The sequence below is a fragment of the Plecotus auritus genome (assembly GCF_963455305.1).
Source record: "Plecotus auritus genome assembly, chromosome: 9".
Classification (NCBI taxonomy): Eukaryota; Metazoa; Chordata; class Mammalia; order Chiroptera; family Vespertilionidae; genus Plecotus; species Plecotus auritus.
The window spans coordinates 149,355,736-149,377,612 of record NC_137783.1 but is presented as its reverse complement, the minus strand read 5'-3'; the positions used below and the strand labels follow the sequence as shown (position 1 = coordinate 149,377,612).

Below are 21,877 nucleotides of genomic sequence, written 5' to 3'. Positions count from 1 at the left end.
GAGGGAGCCGGGCGGAGGCCCTGGTCAATCACCCCGCAGGCAGGCGGGATGTTGGAGCAGATGAGGGGGCGGCGCCAGGCGGGGCTGCGAGGCTGGGGGCGCGAGCTGGGGCCCGATCTCCACAGGCCACCCCAAGGGACCCCACCATGCATGAATTCGTGCACCAGGCCTCTAGCATATATATATATATATATATATATATATATATATATATGTATGTATGTATGTATGTATGTATGTATGTATATGTATATGTATATGTATATGTATATGTATATGTATGTGTATATATTTTTAAGAATGTTTTTATTGATTTCAGAGAGGAAGGGAGAGGGAGAGATAGAAACATCAATGATGAGAATCCTTGATTGGCTGCCTTCTACATACACCCTACTGAGAATTCAGTCCACAACTCAGATATGTGCCCTGACCTAGAATCAAACTGTGATTCCTGGTTCGTAGGTCGACACTCAATCAATGAGCCACACTAGTCACATAGATTTTGAGAAAACATGACCTGGGACTTCTTATTCCTAACCATGTAGATTCATGCAAAGCTCAAATCCCTACTGAATTTTTTTTCTTTATGTCTTTCTTTCTTTTTTAACTTTTGATATCTTAGTTGCTCTAATAGTGTTATAGCTTTCTGTTAGTTTATAGGTACCTTCCAGGGAGTCCCTCTAATTGTATAAAAAAAAAAAAAATAGAGTTGATTACACCAGAACCAACACAGAAGAGAGGGCTTGGCTGGATACTACTGTTATTTAGTAACTTCACTTTGATTAGTGCTGTCTTTATGATCATGTTGATAGAACCATTAGTCTTTATTCTCATTAAATAATAATTTCTAGAATGTTTACCCACCGATACTAAGATTCAGCAGCAGATTGTTTTAGTTCACTTATAATTATAGTCAGTCAGTGTGTATTTTGAGAAATTCTATTTTTCTTTTTAAAAAAATACGTTTTTATTGATTTCAGAGAGAGTAAGGGAGAGGAAGAAAGAGATAGAAACACTAATGATGAGAAAGAATCATCAATCGGCTGCCTCCTGCACGCTCCATACTGGGGATCGAGCCACAACCCAGGCATATGCCCTGACTGGGAATCAAACCTCAACCTCTTGGTTCATAGGTCACCGCTCAACCACTGAGCCACGCCGGCTGGGCAAAATTCTCTTTTTCTTGATTTTAAAATTCTCTTTAATCCTGACCACCCTACATTTGAAGCCTAAATGTTTTCTTTTCCTTTTTAAAGGTGGATTTCATTGACTGGGTAGACAACATGTGGCCAAGGCATTTGAAGGAAAGTCAGACTGAATCAACAAATGCCATCTTGGAGATGCAGTACCCTAAAGTGCAGAAGTAAGTGGCTTACCCTGCATTTTCCTCAGTGTGCTAGGGGAGACCAAGGTGATAGCAAGGACTGGTTCCTCCCTTAGGAGGCATTCTCTGTTTCCTAAATGATCAAAAACATGAATTCTTTAGAGTAACCTTTACAGTCCCAAAGGGAAGAGTGTATGTAAGAGTATTACAGCCCATGATCACACAGTTAAAGAAAAAAACTTAACCTGGTAATGAGATGACTTGCAGTTGCATGCCTCTCACTGACTGGGAGTGGATTAGATGAAAGATAGAGGTAGTGCACAGGGGAGAGTATGGCACTGTGGTGGGGTGGGCCCTCTTTTTCTCATCAGTGCACTAACACTGCTGCTTTTTTTGGGGTCAGGTACTGTCTAATGAGTGTTCGAGGCTGCTATACTGACTTCCATGTCGACTTTGGTGGTACCTCTGTCTGGTATCACATCCATCAAGGGGGAAAGGTACGGTTGTAGTTGTGATGGGGGTTGGAATCTGACACTGGTTATATGACTTTGCTTTAGTTCATGCTTGCTTAATATACGTAGAGATGAATCTATTAGAAGATTGTCCCACTCATATCTAGAGAGAATTGTATATTTAGTTGACCTTCTTGGCTAGAATTCAGTAGGAATTAGTATTCATGTAGGCCACTATGATCATGCCAATATTTGCATAGTACTTAATAAACCTCAACAGTCCTATGTGTAGATCCCCAAAGTAGAATTCTCCAAATGAAGGCAAGGAAGTGGTTTTAGGAGGACAAGATAATTTCTCTATGTGGGAGCATAATAAGATAGAAGGACACACAAATTTTAGATAGATTCACAATGAAATCAGCAAATTGAGATCCAAATTACCTTTCCCTATATGGAGGCATTGGTGTAAAATGGGACCGAAGGATACCTTTAAGACATTTTTGAAGTTATAAATAGATTTTGAAAGATTATTCTCATTTATAAAGAACTATATTTTAGCTTGTTGCAGTGTTTCTGAATGGTGTGAGAATGGAAATCTAGAAAATAGGGGTTTATAGTGTAATACTCTTATTGTTACCCTTTTTCCCCTTAGAATTGAATGCATTTGTGAGAGAAAAGTAAAACTGGAATAAAAACAATAAAGTTTTAAACCTCTTAAAATGTGAGGTCCTAATCTAGAACAATTGTACCTCTAAATCCAAAATCATTTTATTTACTTTGGAACCACTTAAGTGGTATCTTAAGTTTTATTCTTTTGGTCTTGGTTGCTACCTTGGAAAAAAGCAACCCAGACCAGTCTCTTAAAGATTTTGTACCTAACAATAAAACTATAGAGGCCAGACAGCTAGGGGCGAATAAGGAACTGCCTAGGTAATAAGCCCAATGCCCCAGTTCTTTCCAAGACTTAGATAGGTTCTTTGTTCTACATTCAAACCTCAGGGAAACTCTAATGCTGTTTGATCAAGTGGAGGATGAAACAATATGTACTTTTTGGGGCCCTTAGAATTTCCCAGTGATCAAGTTCTGTCGGCTAGGAGAATTACTTGCCTTTCTTCTGCATGTTGGTCTTAACTTTGTACCTATTTATCAGTTGAGGGGGGTGACTGGGTCATGTCAATGGCTGTTAACAGACTGAAGTTTTTTAACTCACAGGTCTTCTGGCTCATCCCCCCTACAGCCCACAACCTGGAGCTGTACGAGAATTGGCTGCTGTCAGGGAAACAGGGAGACATCTTTCTGGGTGACCGGGTGTCAGATTGCCAGCGCATTGAGCTCAAGCAGGGCTATACCTTCGTCATTCCCTCAGGTAAGCAGGATAGGAAAAGTGGATTATCTACTCTAGCCACTTTTTTTTCTTAAGTCAAAAGGAATTGATGCATTACTACCAACAATGATTATGATGCTGGGGTAGGCAGAAACAACAGTGTCCTTTCCTGTTATTATGGAGTGGATGCTGAGATTTTTTTTTTTTAAAGGCAGTGATTTTCCACTAAACGTATATATCAAAATTGCCAGTGGATGCTTTTCAGATCTATATGTTTGAGCCCCACATTAGCCCTAGAAATTCAGAATCTCTAGATAAAACCAGTTCTGCAGGTGATATACAACCCCTGGTTAAGAACTACCTACTCCTCTAGAGGATGGCTGTGAAGGCTAGAGAAAGTGCTGAATCAGTAATATTTTTTATCAGGTCATTAGTTCCAAAATAAGTACTCAGAGCATAGCTTTTAGGGTCACAGACATGTATTAGAATTCTGACTGTGCATTTACCTGCTAAACCACTTTTGTCAAGTATTTAAATCTGTTTTATTTTGTTGTGAGGAGTAAATGAGAATACATGTAAACTCTTGTACTGAGCCTGACCATAGTAGGTAGGTACTCCAATAAATAGAAGCAGCATTTATTAAAAGTTTGTTATATCTCTCTCTCTCTCCAATGTTTTTTGGGGGAGGCAACCAAAATTTTTGGTGGCCTTGTTTCGACAAGGCTTTTAAAAAAAAATTATATGTGAAACACTTTACATTCATTTTCTCATTTAATGCTTATCAACAAGCTTGTAAAGTATAATTTATGTTTTATAGAGGATAGTGAAAATGCAAGAGATTAAATAACCTGACCAACCACTAAGAGTCAGAAAAAAAAAAGTGTGGTGTAGGAATCTTGTACTAGTTCTCTGAGAGAGCCCATTTTATAATGTGTGCTTACAGCTGCTACCCTTCACTTCCTTTCTTCTAGGCTGGATTCATGCTGTGTATACTCCTACAGACACGTTAGTGTTTGGAGGCAATTTTTTGCACAGTTTCAATATCCCCATGCAGTTAAAAATATACAACATTGAAGATCGGACACGGGTAAGTAATTCTGTATAACAGTTGATGTGAACAGGATTACTGCAGTTAGATAGGTGTTATAAGAGATTCATTGATAGTTTATCTCAAAACTTTAATTTTTCTTTGAATTAAAATGCAGTGTTCACATTTTGGGAACACTGAAAGAAAAGTTTTAACAAGATCTACATGCTTGATTTGGGGACTCCAATTCCTGGAGGTTCTTGGTATCTCAGATTTTTATGGGGCTAGAAGTAGACATTGGATAGTCTCTTGAGCCATGTTTTTCATTTTTATGCTCTTAGAATAATTTGTTGTAATGGGATTTATCAACTCAAGATCCACAACTTTAAGTTCATGTATCTTTCTTTACTAACACTCAAACTATTGTAGTTTAATATAGAAATGTGTATACTGCCTTTCTCAACTGAGAGAAATCTATGAGGGAATTAAGTATTGTAGAAAATTATTTGTGTGTGTTGTTTTCTGTTTTCCTTAGGATGGTACAGAGCTGATTTCATTCTAGACGTATAGGAAAAAAAGTTAGTTCATTAGATGCAGTAGGTACTTTAAGGCAGGATTTAGCAAACCTTTTCTGAAAAGGACCAGATAGTAGAAATTTTAGGCTTTGTGGGTCATATAATATCTGTCTATTTTCTAACTCTGCCTTATAGAATGAAATATTTAAAAGAATGAGCATGGCTTAAATAAAATAAAGTTTTATTTATGGACACAAATTTGAATTTCACATAATTTTCCTGTGTCACAAATGCTCTTTTAGGGTATTTTTTCAACCATTTAAAAATGTGAAAAACACTCTTAGCTCACAGGCTTTATAAAACAGATAGCTGACCAAATCCATCAGCTGCTACTTGCTGGCTGACCCATGCCTTAGGGGAAAATAGGGCTCAATTCTTTAGCAGACCCTAGTTGGTAAGGGCTGAATTATATCTGTATATGATTGAAGTATAAATGGTATTGACATTAAACAGCAATTAGAGTACAGAATATTTTGACATTAAACAGCAATTAGAGTACAGAATATTTAGGGCACATGATGTTCATAACTTGCTCTGAAGTAGTTCAGCAAATAACAGCATCCTATCTAATAAAGAGGGAATATGCTAATTGACCATCACTCCATCACAAAGATGGTTGCACCCACAGCTGAGGACAAGTTCCCATAAGGATCCTTAACGAGCAATCAGCAGGGACCTGAGGCTACACCCTCCCCCGCCCCTGTGGGGCTTGACGGGATCTCAGGCCGAGACCCACACCTGGCAGGGCTGACAGGGGACCTCAAGGTGCGCTTCCCTGGTGCTAGGCTAGGGGACCTCAGGCTGCTCCTCCCGCCCCAGCGCCAGGCCAGGGGACCTCAGGCTGCGCCCCCCCACTAGGTGAAGTTTGACAGGGGACCTCAGGCCATGCTCCCCACCCAGCGGGGCTTGGTGGGAACCTCAAGGTGCACCCCCAGTGCTGGGTTGGGGGAACTCAGGCCATGCCCCCCACCCTGCGGGGCTTGACAGGGGATCTCAGGCTGTGTCCCCCACCTGGTGGGGCTTGACAAGGGACCTCAAGGCATGCCCCCCACCCTGGTCTAGGCTGGGGGACCACAGGCCATGCCCCCCGTCCTGGCGCTGGGCCAGAGGACCTGAGGCTACATCCCCTGCCCGGCAGGGCTTGACAAGGGTGGGGCTGGCCGGGTCTGGATCTTGCCCAATTGGGGGGCGCGGGCTGGTTCTGGGTCTCACGCGATTTTGAGGCACATGTGGGTGGGCAGGGACTTGACTCTGGGTCCCGTGGTGCGCCCCAGACTCTGACAGGAGGAAGGTTTTCAAATACATTTTACTAATTTTTTTTCATCTCTGACACTTCTATTATAGAGAAAGGGCAAATAGCAATATTAAATTATTTCCTCTAATTAAGCCCCTTTTAATGTGCACGAATTTCATGCACCGGGACACTAGTTATTACATATTATTCCATTTTTCTTAAGTATGGCTTAATTCTGTTATTTCAAATAAGGAACCCTTCTATGTTTCTATAAAATGAAGCAGTGTTTTGTTTTGTTTTTCATTGCTTTTACATCAATCTTTTATGTGCTAAATACCAACCTGGTAGATGTTTAATATATTATTGATCTATAAACGTAAAAAGTTTAAAGGAAAATATAAAAAGATGTTTTATGAAAGAAATATAAATTTAAGGCAATGCTTTGGTTACTTTTGCCATGCCAGTGTATATATCTTCTATACTAATAAAAGGGTAATATGCTAATTAGACTGGGAGACATTCCAGGAGACCTTCTGGACATTCTTCGAGACAAAGCCATGGTGGTGGGGCCGAGGTAGAGGCGGTTAGAGGCGAAGAGGGGAGGACAGTTGTGGGTGATCAGGTCAGGATGGGATGGCAGTTGTGGATGATCAGGTTGGTTGGGGGTGGGGCCGTTGGGGGTAAGCAGACCAGCAGGGGGCCATTTAGGGGCAAGCAGGCCGTCAGTGGAGGCTAGTTGGATTGTGAGAGGGATGTCCAACGGCCAGTTTAGGCCCGATCCCTGTAAACCGGCAGTAGAACATCCTTTGAGGGTCCCAAATTGGAGAGGGTGCAGGCCCAGCTGAAGAACCATCCCCTCTGCCCCCGTGCACGAATTTCGTGCACCGGGCCACTAGTACTATATAAACTTAAGTGTTGGTAGTTATTCTCCTGATAGTGCTTAAAGGATCAATAATTTTGTAATGAGGAACTTAAAATTTTTTTGCAAAAAATTTGAACCCAGTCTCAGAAATTGATATGCTCTCTGGTGTCTGGCAGTATAGATAAAATGTAACGAGGCAGGATGGGTATGTGATATCTTGACTATTACTAATATAATCTGATGAGTTCAAATAAAAAATAATAAAAAGTTTAATGTCCTATTATATATTTTCTTTTCTTATCAATATTACTCAGTTCTGGAGAGTCCCAAATGGCTTTAATTTGGGGAGACCATCTATTTATTAATTTTTGTGGTCCATCCCCCTATCTACCGAGAAGTAAATTAATTTGACTTTTAAGAGAGGAGGAAACCTCTTCTTGTTGTAGCCACGCAAGAGACCCAGACCCAGAGCCTGGCTTCTCTGTGTTGGAAAACTAATGAAAGTACATGCCTCTCCTGCCTTGGGATGAGGAAAGTGCCCTGTGACCTGGTGAAGGGTTTTGCAGTCGCATGTTCTACCATTGAGTTGTTCCCTTTTTTGGTGAAGGGTTTTGAAAAGGGACTCCCATCCAGATCACTTTGATTTAGGAAGACTACCTGACATGGAGCTTTGAAGAGGAGTTGGGAACATTCTCAGGAATTGCATATTTAGAACAGTCTTTAAAATGTTGTTTTGCTTATTCTTCTGAAAGGTGGCCTCTCTAAATGAAGACAACAAACTATATTTAGGATAGTCCCCATCACTGGTCTTCTTCACTGAATAATAATACATACTGATTTGCCTTTTCCTTGGCTTTGGTAGATCTAAAGGACAATTCTTTTTTTTTTTTTTTTTTAATATATTTTATTGATTTTTTACAGAGAGGAAGGAAGAGGGATAGAGAGTCTGAAACATCAATGAGAGAGAAACATCGATCAGCTGCCTCCTGCACACCTCCCACTGGGGATGTGCCCGCAACCAAGTTACGTGCCCTTGACCGGAATCGAACCTGGGACCTTTCAGTCCGCAGGCCGACGCTCTATCCACTGAGCCAAACCGGTTTTGGCGGACAATTCTTTTTATTATTATTTAGCTGGAATAATTTCACGCCACTTTTGGGGAAAATGGGAAGAAAACTAAAGATAGTGACTGATTAGGCCATGTGGAACAGTAATCTTGATTTGTGGACATAACATCTTGGCAAACTACAAAGTATAAGACAGGCAAGCTGAGAGTTGATAGCAGGGAAAATATTCAGTCTTGTGTCCTGCACTGGATATAGCTAGAGAATGAGTCTCTACTTATACTTTCATAGAGGTAATGACATAATAAAAACATATAACTTAATTTCATGTTCTGTTTTTCCATTAGATTCTTTATTCCATGGCCTTATTCAGAGTAGAACTATAGTAAAGGCAAGATGCTTGACAGGCCTTTGTATTCTAAGAACCCTAAAACAGTTTTCTCAATTAAGTATATTGTGTCTTACATGGTAACTCGCTGTCCCAGAACTTCTTTTTGATGCTTTCCTACTCAGAAGTTATAAATAATGTCAGTTTTTTGGTTGTTCTGAATGGTCTTTCCAAGTACCTTTTATCTTTAGTGATTGTTTCCCAAGATCAACATTTTCCAAGTTGTCAAATAGAAAATGCCAGCCTGGGTTTTCAGGTTGACTAGAGAGTTTTTTCTAGATTAATTATTGCAGTGATACAGTTTCTAACTCGCTTTTAAAATTGATATCGGCTTTCTCTTCTCATTATTTGCTCCTGTAGGTTCCAAATAAGTTTCGCTATCCATTCTACTATGAGATGTGTTGGTATGTGTTGGAGCGCTATGTGTACTGCATAACCAACCGCTCCCACCTAACCAAGGAATTTCAGAAAGAGTCGCTCAGCATGGGTAAGTTTCCTGCCTATACAAACTTTCAAGACACCCTGCAGGACTGAGGGTGTGGCCAAGAATATTCAGCAGGCTGTTGCTCAATAGTTTTGTTTTTATTTTATTTTCTGGGTTTGTTTGTTTTTTTACTTATCTACCTGAAAGTACCAAATTTAGTCATGGGAATTGAATGCTGGTTAATAGCTGATTTCCTACCCAGATGTGAATTACTAGGCTAAATGAAATATTCTGGATCTCATCTTTGTCTGAGTTTATTATTACTTCACTCCTCAAGGAATCAATTGTCTGGTATGTGTCTTACTTTTTAAAAAAGTTTTATTAAATATATTGGGGTAATATTGGTTAATAGAGTCATAGGTTTCAATTGTACATTTCTATGATACATAACTTGTACATTGTGTGCCCACTCCCCAAAGTCATATCATCTTCCATCACCATATATTTGGCCCCCTTTACACTCTTCATCTTCCTCTCACCCCCTTTCCCCTCTCCTCTGGTCACCACCATACTGTTGTCTGTATCTGAGCTTGTTTGTTTATTGCTTTCAGTTTTATATCCCACATGTATATGGCTAAGTAGTATTTCATTGTCTGTATGTACCACATCTTTATTCAGTCATCCATCTGAGGACACTTAGATTGTTTCCATGTCTTGACTATGGTGAATAATGCTGCATTGAGCACAGGGAATACAAATGTTTTTATGAATAAATTTTGGGGGCAGATACCCAGAAGATGGATTCGTGGGTCTTATAGTAGCTCAATTCTTAGTTTACAAAACTACTTTTTAAGTATACTAGTATGTGCTTCATACTGTCTACTTTTTAAAAAGGTAATTAAATCATAACCCCAAATTTGAGTTTGAACTTGAAACTAATTTACAGTAATTTTCATAGGTAACTTATTCTTAGCACACAAAACTGGGCTCTTCTCAATCGTCTGAAAATCCTATAGCCGTGATTTTTAACAATGGACATATGGGTGTTGGAATAAGGAGAGATCATTTTAAATGTGTTACAACTTCATTATTTATAACTTGAAGGCCCCTCCTATGTTGCCTATTTCTCTCATTGATCATATTGGCCAAGTGGTTGTTCTTACTGCATTTTTTTTTTTTTCATACCAACAGATTTGGAGTTGAATGGGTTGGAATCTGGAAATGGGGATGAAGAAGCAGTGGATCGAGAACCCCGGCGCTTGAGCAGTAGGCGTTCTGTCCTCACTAGCCCTGTAGCCAATGGGGTCAACCTGGATTATGATGGACTGGGCAAAACCTGCCGAAGTCTTCCAAGTCTGAAGAAAAGCTTGTCTGGAGACTCATCATCTGACTCTAGCCGGGGCTCTCACAATGGCCAAGTGTGGGATCCCCAGTGTAGTCCCCGAAAGGACAGGCAGGTGCATCTGACCCATTTTGAGCTTGAAGGCCTTCGCTGCCTTGTAGACAAGTTGGAGTCTCTGCCACTGCACAAGAAATGTGTCCCTACAGGGATAGAAGATGAAGATGCTCTCATTGCTGACGTAAAGGTAAGAGTTGCTTGTGTTGTATGACAGCTACTGATCTGGCTAGAGCTGCCAATTTCTGGATTCTGAGAAAGAAATTTTGGATAATTTCTGGTTTAACAGAAATTATGTATATGTTTGTACTGCATAGTGTGTTTCAGTTCCTAAAAAGAGGTGTCTGTTGTGAAAATACTAACATTTGTATCTTTAGTTAGGACTTAAATTTAGACTTAAAAACACAAATTGCAGGCTGATCCTAAAAATAAAGAAGAGCCTGAGAAAGTGTTTATATTAAGAAATATTACTTTAAACTTAAGTTACCCTCAGATAAACAGGTCTATTTCAGAACAAAAGTGGCCAGTAACAATGTCTAACAGTCTTACCCCAAGCAGAAGAAAGAAATTATTTTATGTTGGGTTATATTAAGTAGGCTTAGCATATTTAGTTTCAAATTTATCTAGTATTAAGACTTAAATATATTAGGGCAACTTCTAAAAAAATACCATTTTAAACATAATGCAACCTATTACATCAAGTTTCTTCATGTTGTATATCTTTCTTTTTTTTTTTTTCAAGAGATCTCCCAGCCCTAGCTGGTTTGGCTCAGTGGATAAAGCGTCGGCCAGCAGACTGGAGGGTCCTGGGTTCGATTCCAGTCAAGGGCATATTCCTGGTTGCAGGCTCGATCCCCAGTAGGGGGCGTGCAGGAGGCAGCCAATCAATGACTCTCTCTCATCATTGATATTTCTATCTCTCCTCCCTTCCTATCTGAGTCAATAAAAATATATTTTAAAAAAAAAAGATAGATCTCCCAATATTAGCAATCTTGAAAGCCTTTCCCACCCCTCATGTGTTGGTCTCAAATAAATTAGTTTTGTTTTGTTTTTTTAAAATACGTTCTTATTTTTTAGACATTTTTATTGATTTCAGAGAGGAAGGGAGGGGAGAGAGAGAGAAACATCAATGATAAGAGAGAATCATTATCTGCTGCCTCCTGCATGCTTTCTACTGGGGACTGAGCCAGCAACCCATGTGCATGCGCCCTGTGACCAGGAATCGAACCATGGTTCCTAGGTCGACGCTCAGCCACTGAACCATGCTAGCCGGGCAAAATGAGTTTATTTTTAAGGAATCCATACTTGAGCCTTCTGAACTGGAGGGAGCTCTTTTAAGTATTTTCTCATAGGTAGCCATTAAAATGAACACCAAAAAATGTAAAGCTGGGAATAACAGTTTTAAGTCAGTGTCTGGAACTATATCTTGGTTGCAGGGCATACAAATACAAGGTAAAGTGACGCCACTTGCCTCTTCTAGAGCAAACCTTATAAAACCAAACTTGGTTGGGTTATGTGTATTAGAAAGCTAGCTCACAATTTGTAGTAAGTGTTATTTTTAAAACCTGTCATAGATTATTTTAAGCCTCAGAAAGATTATAGGGAATAATTTTGTCACCTTAAGATAGATGGGCTAAATATCTCATAGTAGGGTTTTTTTCCATCTCTGATTCCTGATTCAAGTTTTTCTTTGGTCACCACTAACCAATTGAAGTGCTTCCTTACCTTTTGCAGCTACCTCAGGAAAGAATTTCAAAGACTGAAATAGGACCTGAACTTTTTTTCTTTTTATTATTGAATTTTCATTATATCTTATTGTTTATGCACCAGTAAAAAGGTAAAAATTAGAGAGGCTATGCCCTAACCGGTTTGGCTCAGTGGATAGAGCGTCGGCCTGTGGACTCAAGGGTCCCAGGTTCAATTCCGGTCAAGGGCATGTACCTTGGTTGCGGGCACATACCCAGTGGGAAGTGTGCAGGAGGCAGCTGGTTGATGTTTCTCTATCATCGATGTTTCTAACTCTCTAGCTCTCTCCCTTCCTCCCTGTAAAAAATCAATAAAATATATTTTTTTAAAAAAATTAGGCTAAAAGGCGTCTAACCCTGGTGAAGTTGGTTCTCTCCCTGGACAATTGGTTTTATAGTTTGGTTTTATAAGGTTTGCTCTAGAAGAGGCAAGTGGTGTCACTTTACCTTGTATTTAGGGGAGGAAATGACAAAGTTCGAGATAGGTGCAGTCCTGTTTCTATAATGATTAATGCATAACACAAAACAAACATAGCCATACATTTCCAGACTCACAAGCTAGATCTCAGACTCACTTCCCATCTTTAAGTAATCAAAGGACACTTAGTTTCTTTCTTTTCCATTGTGATCAGTAACATATAAGTATATTTTCCTGAGAATTTGAGTGTAATGTCTTTTTTTTTTCTACAGAAGTTGGTGTTTGTTTTTTTTAATATATTTTTTATTGGTTTTAGAGAGGAAGAGAGAGTAAAAACATCAATGATGAGAGAGACTCATTGATTGGCTGCCTCCTGCACTGCCCCCCACTAGGGATTGAGCCCGCAACCTGGGTATGTGTCCTCGATCGGAATCGAACCCGGGACCCTTCACTCCACAGGCCGACGCTCTATCCACTGAGCCAAAACAGGGGTGGGCAAACTTTTTGACTCGAGGGCCACGATGGGTTCTTAAACTGGACCGGAAGGCCGGAACAAAAGCATGGATGGAGTGTTTGTGTGAACTAGTATAAATTCAAAGTAAAGGAGCAGAGGGGAGAGCAAGAGAACCCTCTGTTCTTTTGGCTCCGCGGGCCGGATAGAACAGCCGAACGGGCCGTAGTTTGCCCACGGCTGAGCTAGGGTCAGATTTTTTTTTTTTTTTTTTTTTTTTTTATGTACCCATTCCATCATGGATACATGGATACATGTGGGAAACATAAAATTATGACTTTGGGAATTTAGTAATTTGTATAATTGCCTTTAAGAACCCTAAGAAGAAAGATTTCTTAATTTATATTATCTCACTAACATTCTTTTTGCCTGGGTATTTCTTTTTTTTTTTTTTTTTTTTAATATATTTTATTGATTTTTTTACAAAGAGGAAGGGAGAGGGATAGAGAGCTGGAAACATCGATGAGAGAGAAACATCGATCAGCTGCCTCCTGCACACCTCCCACTGGGGATGTGCCCGCAACCAAGGTACATGCCCTTGACTGGAATCGAACCTGGGACCCTTGAGTCCACAGGCCGATGCTCTATCCACTGAGCCAAACCAGTTAGGGCTCCATTGATTTTTTTTTTTTAAATATATTTTATTGATATTTCACAGAGAGGAAGGGAGAGGGATAGAGAGCTAGAAACATCGATGAGAGAGAAACATCGATCAGCTGCCTCCCGCACACCTCTCACTGAGGATGTGCCCGCAACCAAGGTACATGCCCTTGACCGGAATCGAACCCGGGACCCTTCAGTCCGCAGGCTGACGCTCTATCCACTGAGCCAAACCGGTTTCGGCTTGCCTGGGTATTTCTGATTCATGAAAAAGAAAAATATATTTTCAGTCCTAAGTGATGTCTATAGTGATGTCCAGAATCCAGTTGTAGGAAGCCATATTATAATCTGCTAATCATTTGTACAAGGTCACGTATCATGATCAAAATAGGCAAACTCTCTTACCTAAGTAGTTAAATAAGAATGTTTGAGGAGGCAGAGTGGTAAGAGGAAATTTTAAAAGATTGGGTTCAAATATTAAGCAATGTAAAAGTCTACTAGAAGGGCAATGAGTTTAGAAGATACATCTAAAGAGGAGGACTCTTAGCATTATAAAAGTGTCTAGAGAGAGCATCCTTATGTTTTATCAGAAATCATGAGAAACATGGCTGCCATTGCTGGCTAAGATAGAATGGCACAGAGACCAGAGCATGAGGAACGAATAGACAGTAAGATGACTGCATAGGCTGACTGTTTGAATTTTCCACAACTTCTTTTGTTTACCCAATACCATAATCATAATCAGAAGACAACAGCTTCAGATCCCAGCTCTGCAGGTACTTTCACTTAAGATCAAATTAATTGCCCGGCCAGCGTGGCAATAGTGGTTGAGCGTCAACCAATGACCCAGGAGGTCACAGATTCAATTCCTAATCTGGGCATATGCCCAAGTTATGGGCTCAATCCCCTGTGTGGGTCGTGCACGAGGCAGCCAATCAATGATTCTCTCTCATCATTGATATTTCTCTCTCTCTCCATCTCCCTTCCTCTCTGATATCAATGAAATGTTTTTCAAAAAAAGATCAAATGAATTAATTATTCCTACGTTTGACTATATTTAATCTGAGCTTCAGATAATAGTGAGTTTGGAGCTTGAATCATTTGAAAATCTGAAGGAAAAAAAGCATTGGGTTGGGTGAGTGCCAAATAACTACACAACTAGAGACTATAGTGCTAGAGAACTTAGTGTTTGTAGCACAGAAGGCTACACTGCAGTGGAGGACAGAAGCAAGCTTCATTACCCTTCCTGCAGAGGAAGGGATTGGTTTTTGTTGTAGCCTATTGGTTTTGTTGAGAGTCACAAGTAACTGGCAGAAGAGAGGAGAGAAAAAGTGGTGAGATGAGATGTTCATAAACATATTCTCTGGAAGAAAAGTCAGTTTTAGATGTGGTAAAAGGGCTTTGAAGATGCCAAAATGTTAAGTTCTACAGTGATGAAGAGCGAATCATAGAATATAGAGTTGGAAGGGGATTCGATTAAAAAGTGTTGACTTAATGGTAAAATTCAAGGGAAAGTAATTAGTATGTGTAAAGTTCTGATTAAGAGGGTTGTGGATAACCTTGAATCCTAAAAGTAGACTAAAAATAGAATGGAGTTCTCTCCTACTGTGAGATATTTCACATTTCTAAAATTGAGAAGTTGTGTGTCCTGGATAGATGCTGAAAAAGAGGCAGGACCTGGAGCAGTTGTATAGTACAGTCCCATTAATGTAAGAAAAACAGTCCCTTTGTATGTGCATTGGGGTGGGGGGGCAGGGGGGCAGAGAAGGGCACATCAACTGCTGACAGTGGGTCACGGCAAGGTGGTGGGAGTCAGCTGGAAGATTGAGTTTTAATCAAACTTTATTGTTTTGTTTGTGTTTGTTTTGGTAATAAAGATCTTAATATCTGTAAAAGAAGCTTTTAATATATCAATATAGCCCTAGTTGGTTTGGCTCAGTAGATAGAGCATCGGCCTGCGGACTGAAGGGTCACCAGTTCGATTCTGGTCAAGGACACCTACCTCGGTTACAGGCTCCTGGCCCTGGTTGGGTGCATGCAGGAGGCAACCAATTGATGTGTTTCTCTCACATCGATATTTCTCTCTGTCTTGCCCTCTCTCCCACTCTCTCTGAAAATCAATGGAAAAAATATTCTCGGGTGAGGATTTAAAAAACAAAAGTACACATATGCCTAACTCATTTAATGAAAAATTCAGTGTTGTTGAATATTTTTCTATTTTCCTGTTTGCTCTTAAAGCATTTTCTAGTAGATAAGCTTAACAACCATTTGACTTTGGGGCAAAACCTGTTTTTCCTCTATAAATAACATCTACCTCAGTGGGGCTGTTAGGAAAATTAATGATGTTAGTAAAGTACTTAACAAATAGTATTATTACAGAAAAAAATTAGATATTACAAATCTTGGAAATTCATTTATTTTGCTACTTTGAACGATGCCTAGTCAGTGCCAGGAATCATGCTTAGTGTTGGAATAAATATGCAAACATTTCAGGGACTCAGCCCTCAAGGGGCTTACAGTCCAGTGGTGGAACGGCATTTAAGTGGGCTAAGAAAGTAAGTGCATTCTAGGTTCACAGGTGCTGTGCATGACAGAGGGCACTAAGAGCACACAGGGAGGGTCCAGTGGTAGATTCTGTCCTGGGGGAAGGAGATGTCAATTTTCTTAATTCACCAGTTAATAAACTTGCCTGTTAGATGATACAAATTGATTACTTCAATATTATGCAGATGATAAAAGCTTTCAATTTATAAATTTGAAAACTGTACTTTGTGGTTCAATAGGCTACTGCTGCTCCGATCTAAAATTCTAACATTTTATTTTGTAATTATGGTCTAAAAATTTACCCTACACTCCATCCCAGGAGTATGATGGGATTGAAGCCAGAGTTTGGTTACAAATAAATACAGAAGCACTGATTAGAAATTTTCTTTATCTGATATTAATAAAAAGAATAACTGGTAGAGGACCCAGTATAATTAGATCTTAATCCAGTAAAACAGATTAGGAAAACTTCATTTGCAATTCTTACTAACAACATATTTGTAATAATTCACATTCTTATTGAGTAGAAAGTTTTAAATAATTTAACTCAGTTACAGGCATAGAGGTTAGCCCTGGCCAAGTGTGGCTTAGTTGGTCAGGTGTTGTCCTGTACACCAAAAGATTGCCAGTTCGATTCCTGGTCAGGGCATATTCCCCAGGTTCCAGGTTCAATCTCTGGTAGGGGACATGCATCCAATCAATGTTTCATTCTCATATCAATGTTTTTCTCTAAAAATCTATTTTAAAATCTTTTTTTAAAAAGGTATATAGAGTAGGTTAAAATAGATTTAGTCTTTAAAATATTTCCATTATATTTCTGTATTATGTAATGTCATGTTCTTAATAATTCTGATCTTTTTAAGAAATTTTTTGAATGAACAGATCAATTTCATTTTATTTGAGAAAGAGAAACATCGATGTGAGAGAGACACATCAAATGGTTGCTTCCTGTATGTACTCCAACCTGGGGCGAGGAACAAACCCACAACCCAGATTTGTACCCTTGACCGGCAATTGAACCCAAGACCCTCTAATGCATGGGCGGATGCTGTAACCACTGAGCAATACCAGTCAGGGCTAATTCTGATCTTTGTTGCCTATCTTTTATTCTGAATTAATGGGGGGTGGCGGTCTGCCTATTAATTTGTGATTTGGAGACTTACTTGGAGTGTTTCCTAGTGCCTTATCTGTTTTTGTTCTTTCCTGTGGCTTCCAAGAATTTATACTTGCTACAACTCGAACTTGTATTTTGTTTCAGAGTAACATGTTTCTCTTAAGTATTTGTATTTTATCATCCCTCTAAGTTAGATAGCACTAAGATCAAAATAAGCATTTTCTGCTCCGGCCGGATAGCTCAGTTAGTTAGAGGGATGTCACATAAGGAAAGTTTTTCACATATAATAGAATAGACTGATTGAGTCTTTGAGTCTTAAGAATAAGTGCAAAGAAGAGATTTAGGATAGAATGACCATATAAATATTTCCAGGAAGAGCTCCACCTAAGAACACAAAGTCCCTCCTTTCTTTGTCAGATTACTATACAAATTAAAGTATGCAGCCCCTGAAAGATATTAGACTACTGACTGTACTAGAAACTCACTGAAACAACCATGCTGAGAATACATAAGAATTCCCAGTGGTGAGAGCTAGGGTCTTAGTAGCCTGAAATGTTTATTTCAATGCAGCTTCTGTAATTTTCAGAAAACTCAGGTTACATTTCTGAGAGTCTAAAGATTACATTTAAAAATTTAAAATTACATAAATCTCGACCCAAAATATGGTCCTCTGTAGCCTGAGCGACTGCTTGTTCAGAGCTTCACCCTTTCTGATTGGTGCAAGGAGCGTGGGTGACAAGCATCACTCCAATGGTTGTCAGAAGTAGCATCGAGGCGTCTGACAGGATGCGGGGCTGCTTTATCTAGGGAATCAAGAAGAGGCAGTCAGGACAAACCACTAGACTAGGAAATGTGCTGAGTGCTGGCGTCCTGAAGGTGGGATACTCTGAGGGGCAGAATAAACACGATAAGTTAAGGTCCCAGGAGACTGGCAAATACACATTTGGTGGCTCCCAGTCACAACCCGAGGCAGGCATCTATTGTAGACAGTTTATGTTAAACAGACACATTGTTTTGAATATCTCTATATTCATTGGAATGTATCGTTCCTGAAGGTTTTTCTGGAAACCTGTATACTGGTTCTGTATTCTGTGCTGGGAGAGCAGCAGTGAGGGCAGTTGAAGCAAGTCATATAAGAGGAGAGAAGGTGCCTGCAGAGAGGCTCAGCTTCCGCCTGGCTCTTCCCGAGGCGGAACTTCAGGCCACTCGCTGTGCTTGAGAGAGAGCAGGAAGAGTCCTGTGTGTGCAATCTGGAGAGTGCTGGCTAACTAACAATAAGAGGTGACCCTGAAGGGAAGGGTGTGGACTGATACAAGGACTAATGCGGGCCCAGATGCCGAATGGGTTAAAGCTTTCCCTCCCTCTGGCTGGCGCCTGCCAAAGTCGGCCAGCAGCGCCCTCGGGCCACCCCTGGTTCTCCTATTGCAGTGGCGGTGGGAGGGAGCAGGAGGGCGGTGCTCAGCCCAGCTCCTGGGGCAGGCTCTCCTCCAATGGCCAGGAAGAGAGGCTTGAAGAGCACCTCCCTCCCGACTCTGCTGCAGGCTGCCTGGGCCCTCTGCCGGCGAGCCCAGCTTCCCCCACCCCACCCCCCCTGCCATCTTCCGTTGCAAAGCATTTCTGGGAGCTGCATGTGGGTGACGCAGCAGCATTGTTCGCAGGCAGAGGAAGCCGCGGCTGAGCTGAAGGTCTCTGGAAGGAGCTCTGAGCGCTGCACACTGCTCCCTCTGGGTAGCCTGGACTGTCCTGCCTTATGTACTCTGGGAGATTTCAGAATTTTCAGTTAAATCGGATTTTCCAAGAGGCAGAAAACCTAACTCCTTCAGCACAACTTCCAATACAGAAAACAAAACAAAGACGCTGGGGAAACTTCAACCAAAAGCCTCAGCACTCCAGAGGGACGAGAAACACAAGGTCAGGCGGGCGAGCGGGCGGGCGGCAAACCCTTCCTGGTTCAGGGTGTGTTTAACTGTGGGGACTTTGGCGAAAAGGCAGAAGGGCTGTCTGCCGGGCGAGTCCAAGACAATGCTTAGGTTACTTCGTGTTGGTGGAGCCGTCACTGCACTTGTTCCTCGCCTTGTGGGATGTGCTTCTGAATTGGGTCGCTTGGCTTTTGGGAATCCATTCCCCTTCTCTGCCCAGACGTCGCTGTTCTCTTCCCCTTCCTGTGCTGTGTGGGGTGTAGGCTTGTGTTTGAATGTTCTCCTTAAAATCAGGATTCTAGATAGGCGTTAGCCTTTCTGCATTCCGCCCCCACTCCCTGTCCCAAACCCCCTCTGGTGAAGGTTGGTGGCTTCTTTATATGGTTTCATGAAGAGCCTCAGCTGGAGTCTTTTTCCATGAAAACAGGGTGTGCTTGGTTGTATGGCCCCAGCAAAATAAGGCTTGGAAGGCAATCTGCATTTCCCTCCACACCCACACAGACCCCAGTAACTGAGTCTGTATGTGTCAACAGCCCCCCTCCTCCCACTTCCTCCCCACCCCACACAGTTTCTCCACCTACCCTGTTCCCCACAAAAATCTTGCTGGTAGCACTAGACTGCTTTTGGTGAACAGTTAGGCTCCTTTTCTACTCTTAAACAGTCCCAACAGTTGCGGATCTCTCTGTGCCGTCTGTTTTGCCGAAAGTGGAAAGTCCCTATTTGTGGACAGCTCTGAGCTCTCAGGGAGAGGAAATGGGCAGAGTCCTACTCCTCAGCAGTGCGAAGTGGGGGAGGGGAGCTGTGCATTCTCAAGCACACATTTTGAATGGACCTGAATTTTTCACCCCAGGGAGATTAGAGCCCATACCAGAGTCTTGTCCCATGAGGCACCGCACCCTGCCTCTTTACCCCCACGCAGTGTGGTACTAACAGGAGGCTCCAGAATAGGGTGCCATAGCAACTCAGAGTAAATAAAACGGCTGGAAATGAAATCAGTTTGGGGGAGGGGGAAAGGCATCTGGAGGCTTGGCAAAGGGGGATCTTCATAGAGAAGCTTCATGGGTATGAGTTAAAGGGTCTTTCTGAGTCCCAACTCTGGGATTTGGAACATGATCCTTAGGTTCAGGAAGAAAATGCTTGGTAAGGAAATGCCTCCTGCTTCAGAAAGTTTTGGTCTCTAGGCAGAGAGCCCACAAGGTTATGAGAGTGATTTTTAAAGGTGGCCCAAGTATGCTGACCTGTCCAGGATCAACATTTAGTTTTCTCTAAACAGTTAATATCCTATATTCACCTAAGGAATCATGTCACTTGTCTTCTGGATTTGTGTTCTTTTGATGGTGTCATTACTTTAAGACTCATGAGGTCAGAGGGATTTTATCCTGCTAGGTTTGGAATTCAGAAATTTCTGTCTATAAAACTTTAAAGGTTTCAAAATAACACTCAACCACTGTGATTCACTTAAGTGGCAGTTTTTACTGTGGTATTATTCCTTAGGTCATTCAAACTATATTGGTTAAAGCCATGAGAGAACTATTGTCCCTAAGATTGTTCCTGCCCTATTTATAGGAATAAAGGCAAATAATTGACCGCGCGCACGCGTGTGTGTGTGTGTGTGTGTGTGTGTGTGTGTGTGTGTGTGTAAGAGAGAGAGAGATTTAAGGTTGAGATTTTACTGTCATCTGTAGAACTAATGTGACAAGTAACACTTGTCACCAGGGTAGCTAGCTGCTTCAGTGAAAGTGTCAACAGTGTAGTGCGTACACAAGAACCAGGTTGGGAACAAAGATAAAAGTTTTGACAGTATTGTACTAGTTTAAGTTTTCTCTTTCGTTTCAATTTACTTGTTCTGCAGCGAGTCTATAATGAAGTGAAAATAGAGACAGCTGATTCCCTGGCCTTCCCCTTGGTGCTTGTGGGGACTGAGGCTAAGGAGTGATGGGCTCTTTGTTCACTGTGCCCTCTTTTCTTCTCTCCTACCCTTAGGTTTTGCTGGAGGAGCTTGCCAACAGTGATCCCAAGTTAGCCCTCACTGGAGTCCCTATAGTACAGTGGCCAAAAAGGGATAAGGTAAGAAACTATTCTTCTTGACCTTCAGGTTCTAAAGTATTTGCTGTCTGACCATTATTATTCTGGGAAAAAAAAGGACAACTAGAAGCATTTGGCGCATTAATATAAAGGGACTGAAAATCATTCCTCAGTTTGTTCTGACTCTTAGGTCAGGGTAATTGGCTATCTTTGGAGGTGACGCTCTTAACAAAACTATCAAACTAGGAGACCTGTCTCCAAGTTCGGATGCCAAGGTATGCATTTGTTCACCAGAATGGACCAGTTTCCTATCCTTTGGCCCAGTGACACAATTATTTTCACAGAATGATTTAAAACTGGTTAAAATAATTACATATATATTTAAAAGGCCGGGGTGTTTCTGTGTTGAATTGAGACCACATTCTCAAGTTTCCTCTTAATTTGGACTTTTCACTATCAAATTGAAAAGAGAAGATAGAAATTACCCATTAGCTAATAAATTGTCAGTTGTGAATTTTGATGACTCTTCAGTTAGGCCCTGGATAATTTTTTCTCACATTGTCCTTTGTCAAAGTTATTACATAAAAGTAAATGATAGCATTCTGATTCTGATCGTGAGTTTGGCCCTTCTTTGGTGTTCCCAAAGCTAAAATTGCAGGGCCGTCACATTTTAGGAGTATTTAGGTGGAATATAAAGGTATGTAGCTGAAAGATGTCTTTAAAGAACTGTCTCCTCCTACCTAAGTGCAGGGGTCCCATTTGGCCTCTACTTGGCCACATAGGGTTGCCTCAAAATAATTTAGTCATTTTTGTGTTATTGGAGTGTCTGCTATGTATAGGTTTTATACTTAGATTGAGAGTAATACAGAAATGAACAAGACCTGCCTCACCCTCAAGTAGTTTACTGTCTTCTTTAGGAGTATATTCTGAG

The 21,877-nt window shown here is 40.9% G+C and overlaps 1 protein-coding gene across 3 annotated transcripts in view; it reads left to right on the top strand.

Annotated features, from left to right (window-relative positions):
• KDM2A (lysine demethylase 2A) overlaps positions 1-21,877 on the top strand; it is an 87,553-nt gene that overhangs the window by 52,022 nt on the left and 13,654 nt on the right. For all 3 annotated transcript variants that reach the window (XM_080641004.1, XM_080641005.1, XM_080641003.1), the window contains exons 7-13: positions 1,257-1,363; positions 1,728-1,821; positions 2,989-3,142; positions 4,072-4,187; positions 8,611-8,737; positions 9,866-10,260; positions 20,905-20,988. In XM_080641004.1, coding sequence (XP_080497130.1) covers positions 1,257-1,363; positions 1,728-1,821; positions 2,989-3,142; positions 4,072-4,187; positions 8,611-8,737; positions 9,866-10,260; positions 20,905-20,988 — 1,077 coding nt within the window. The remainder of the gene's footprint in view (positions 1-1,256; positions 1,364-1,727; positions 1,822-2,988; positions 3,143-4,071; positions 4,188-8,610; positions 8,738-9,865; positions 10,261-20,904; positions 20,989-21,877) is intronic.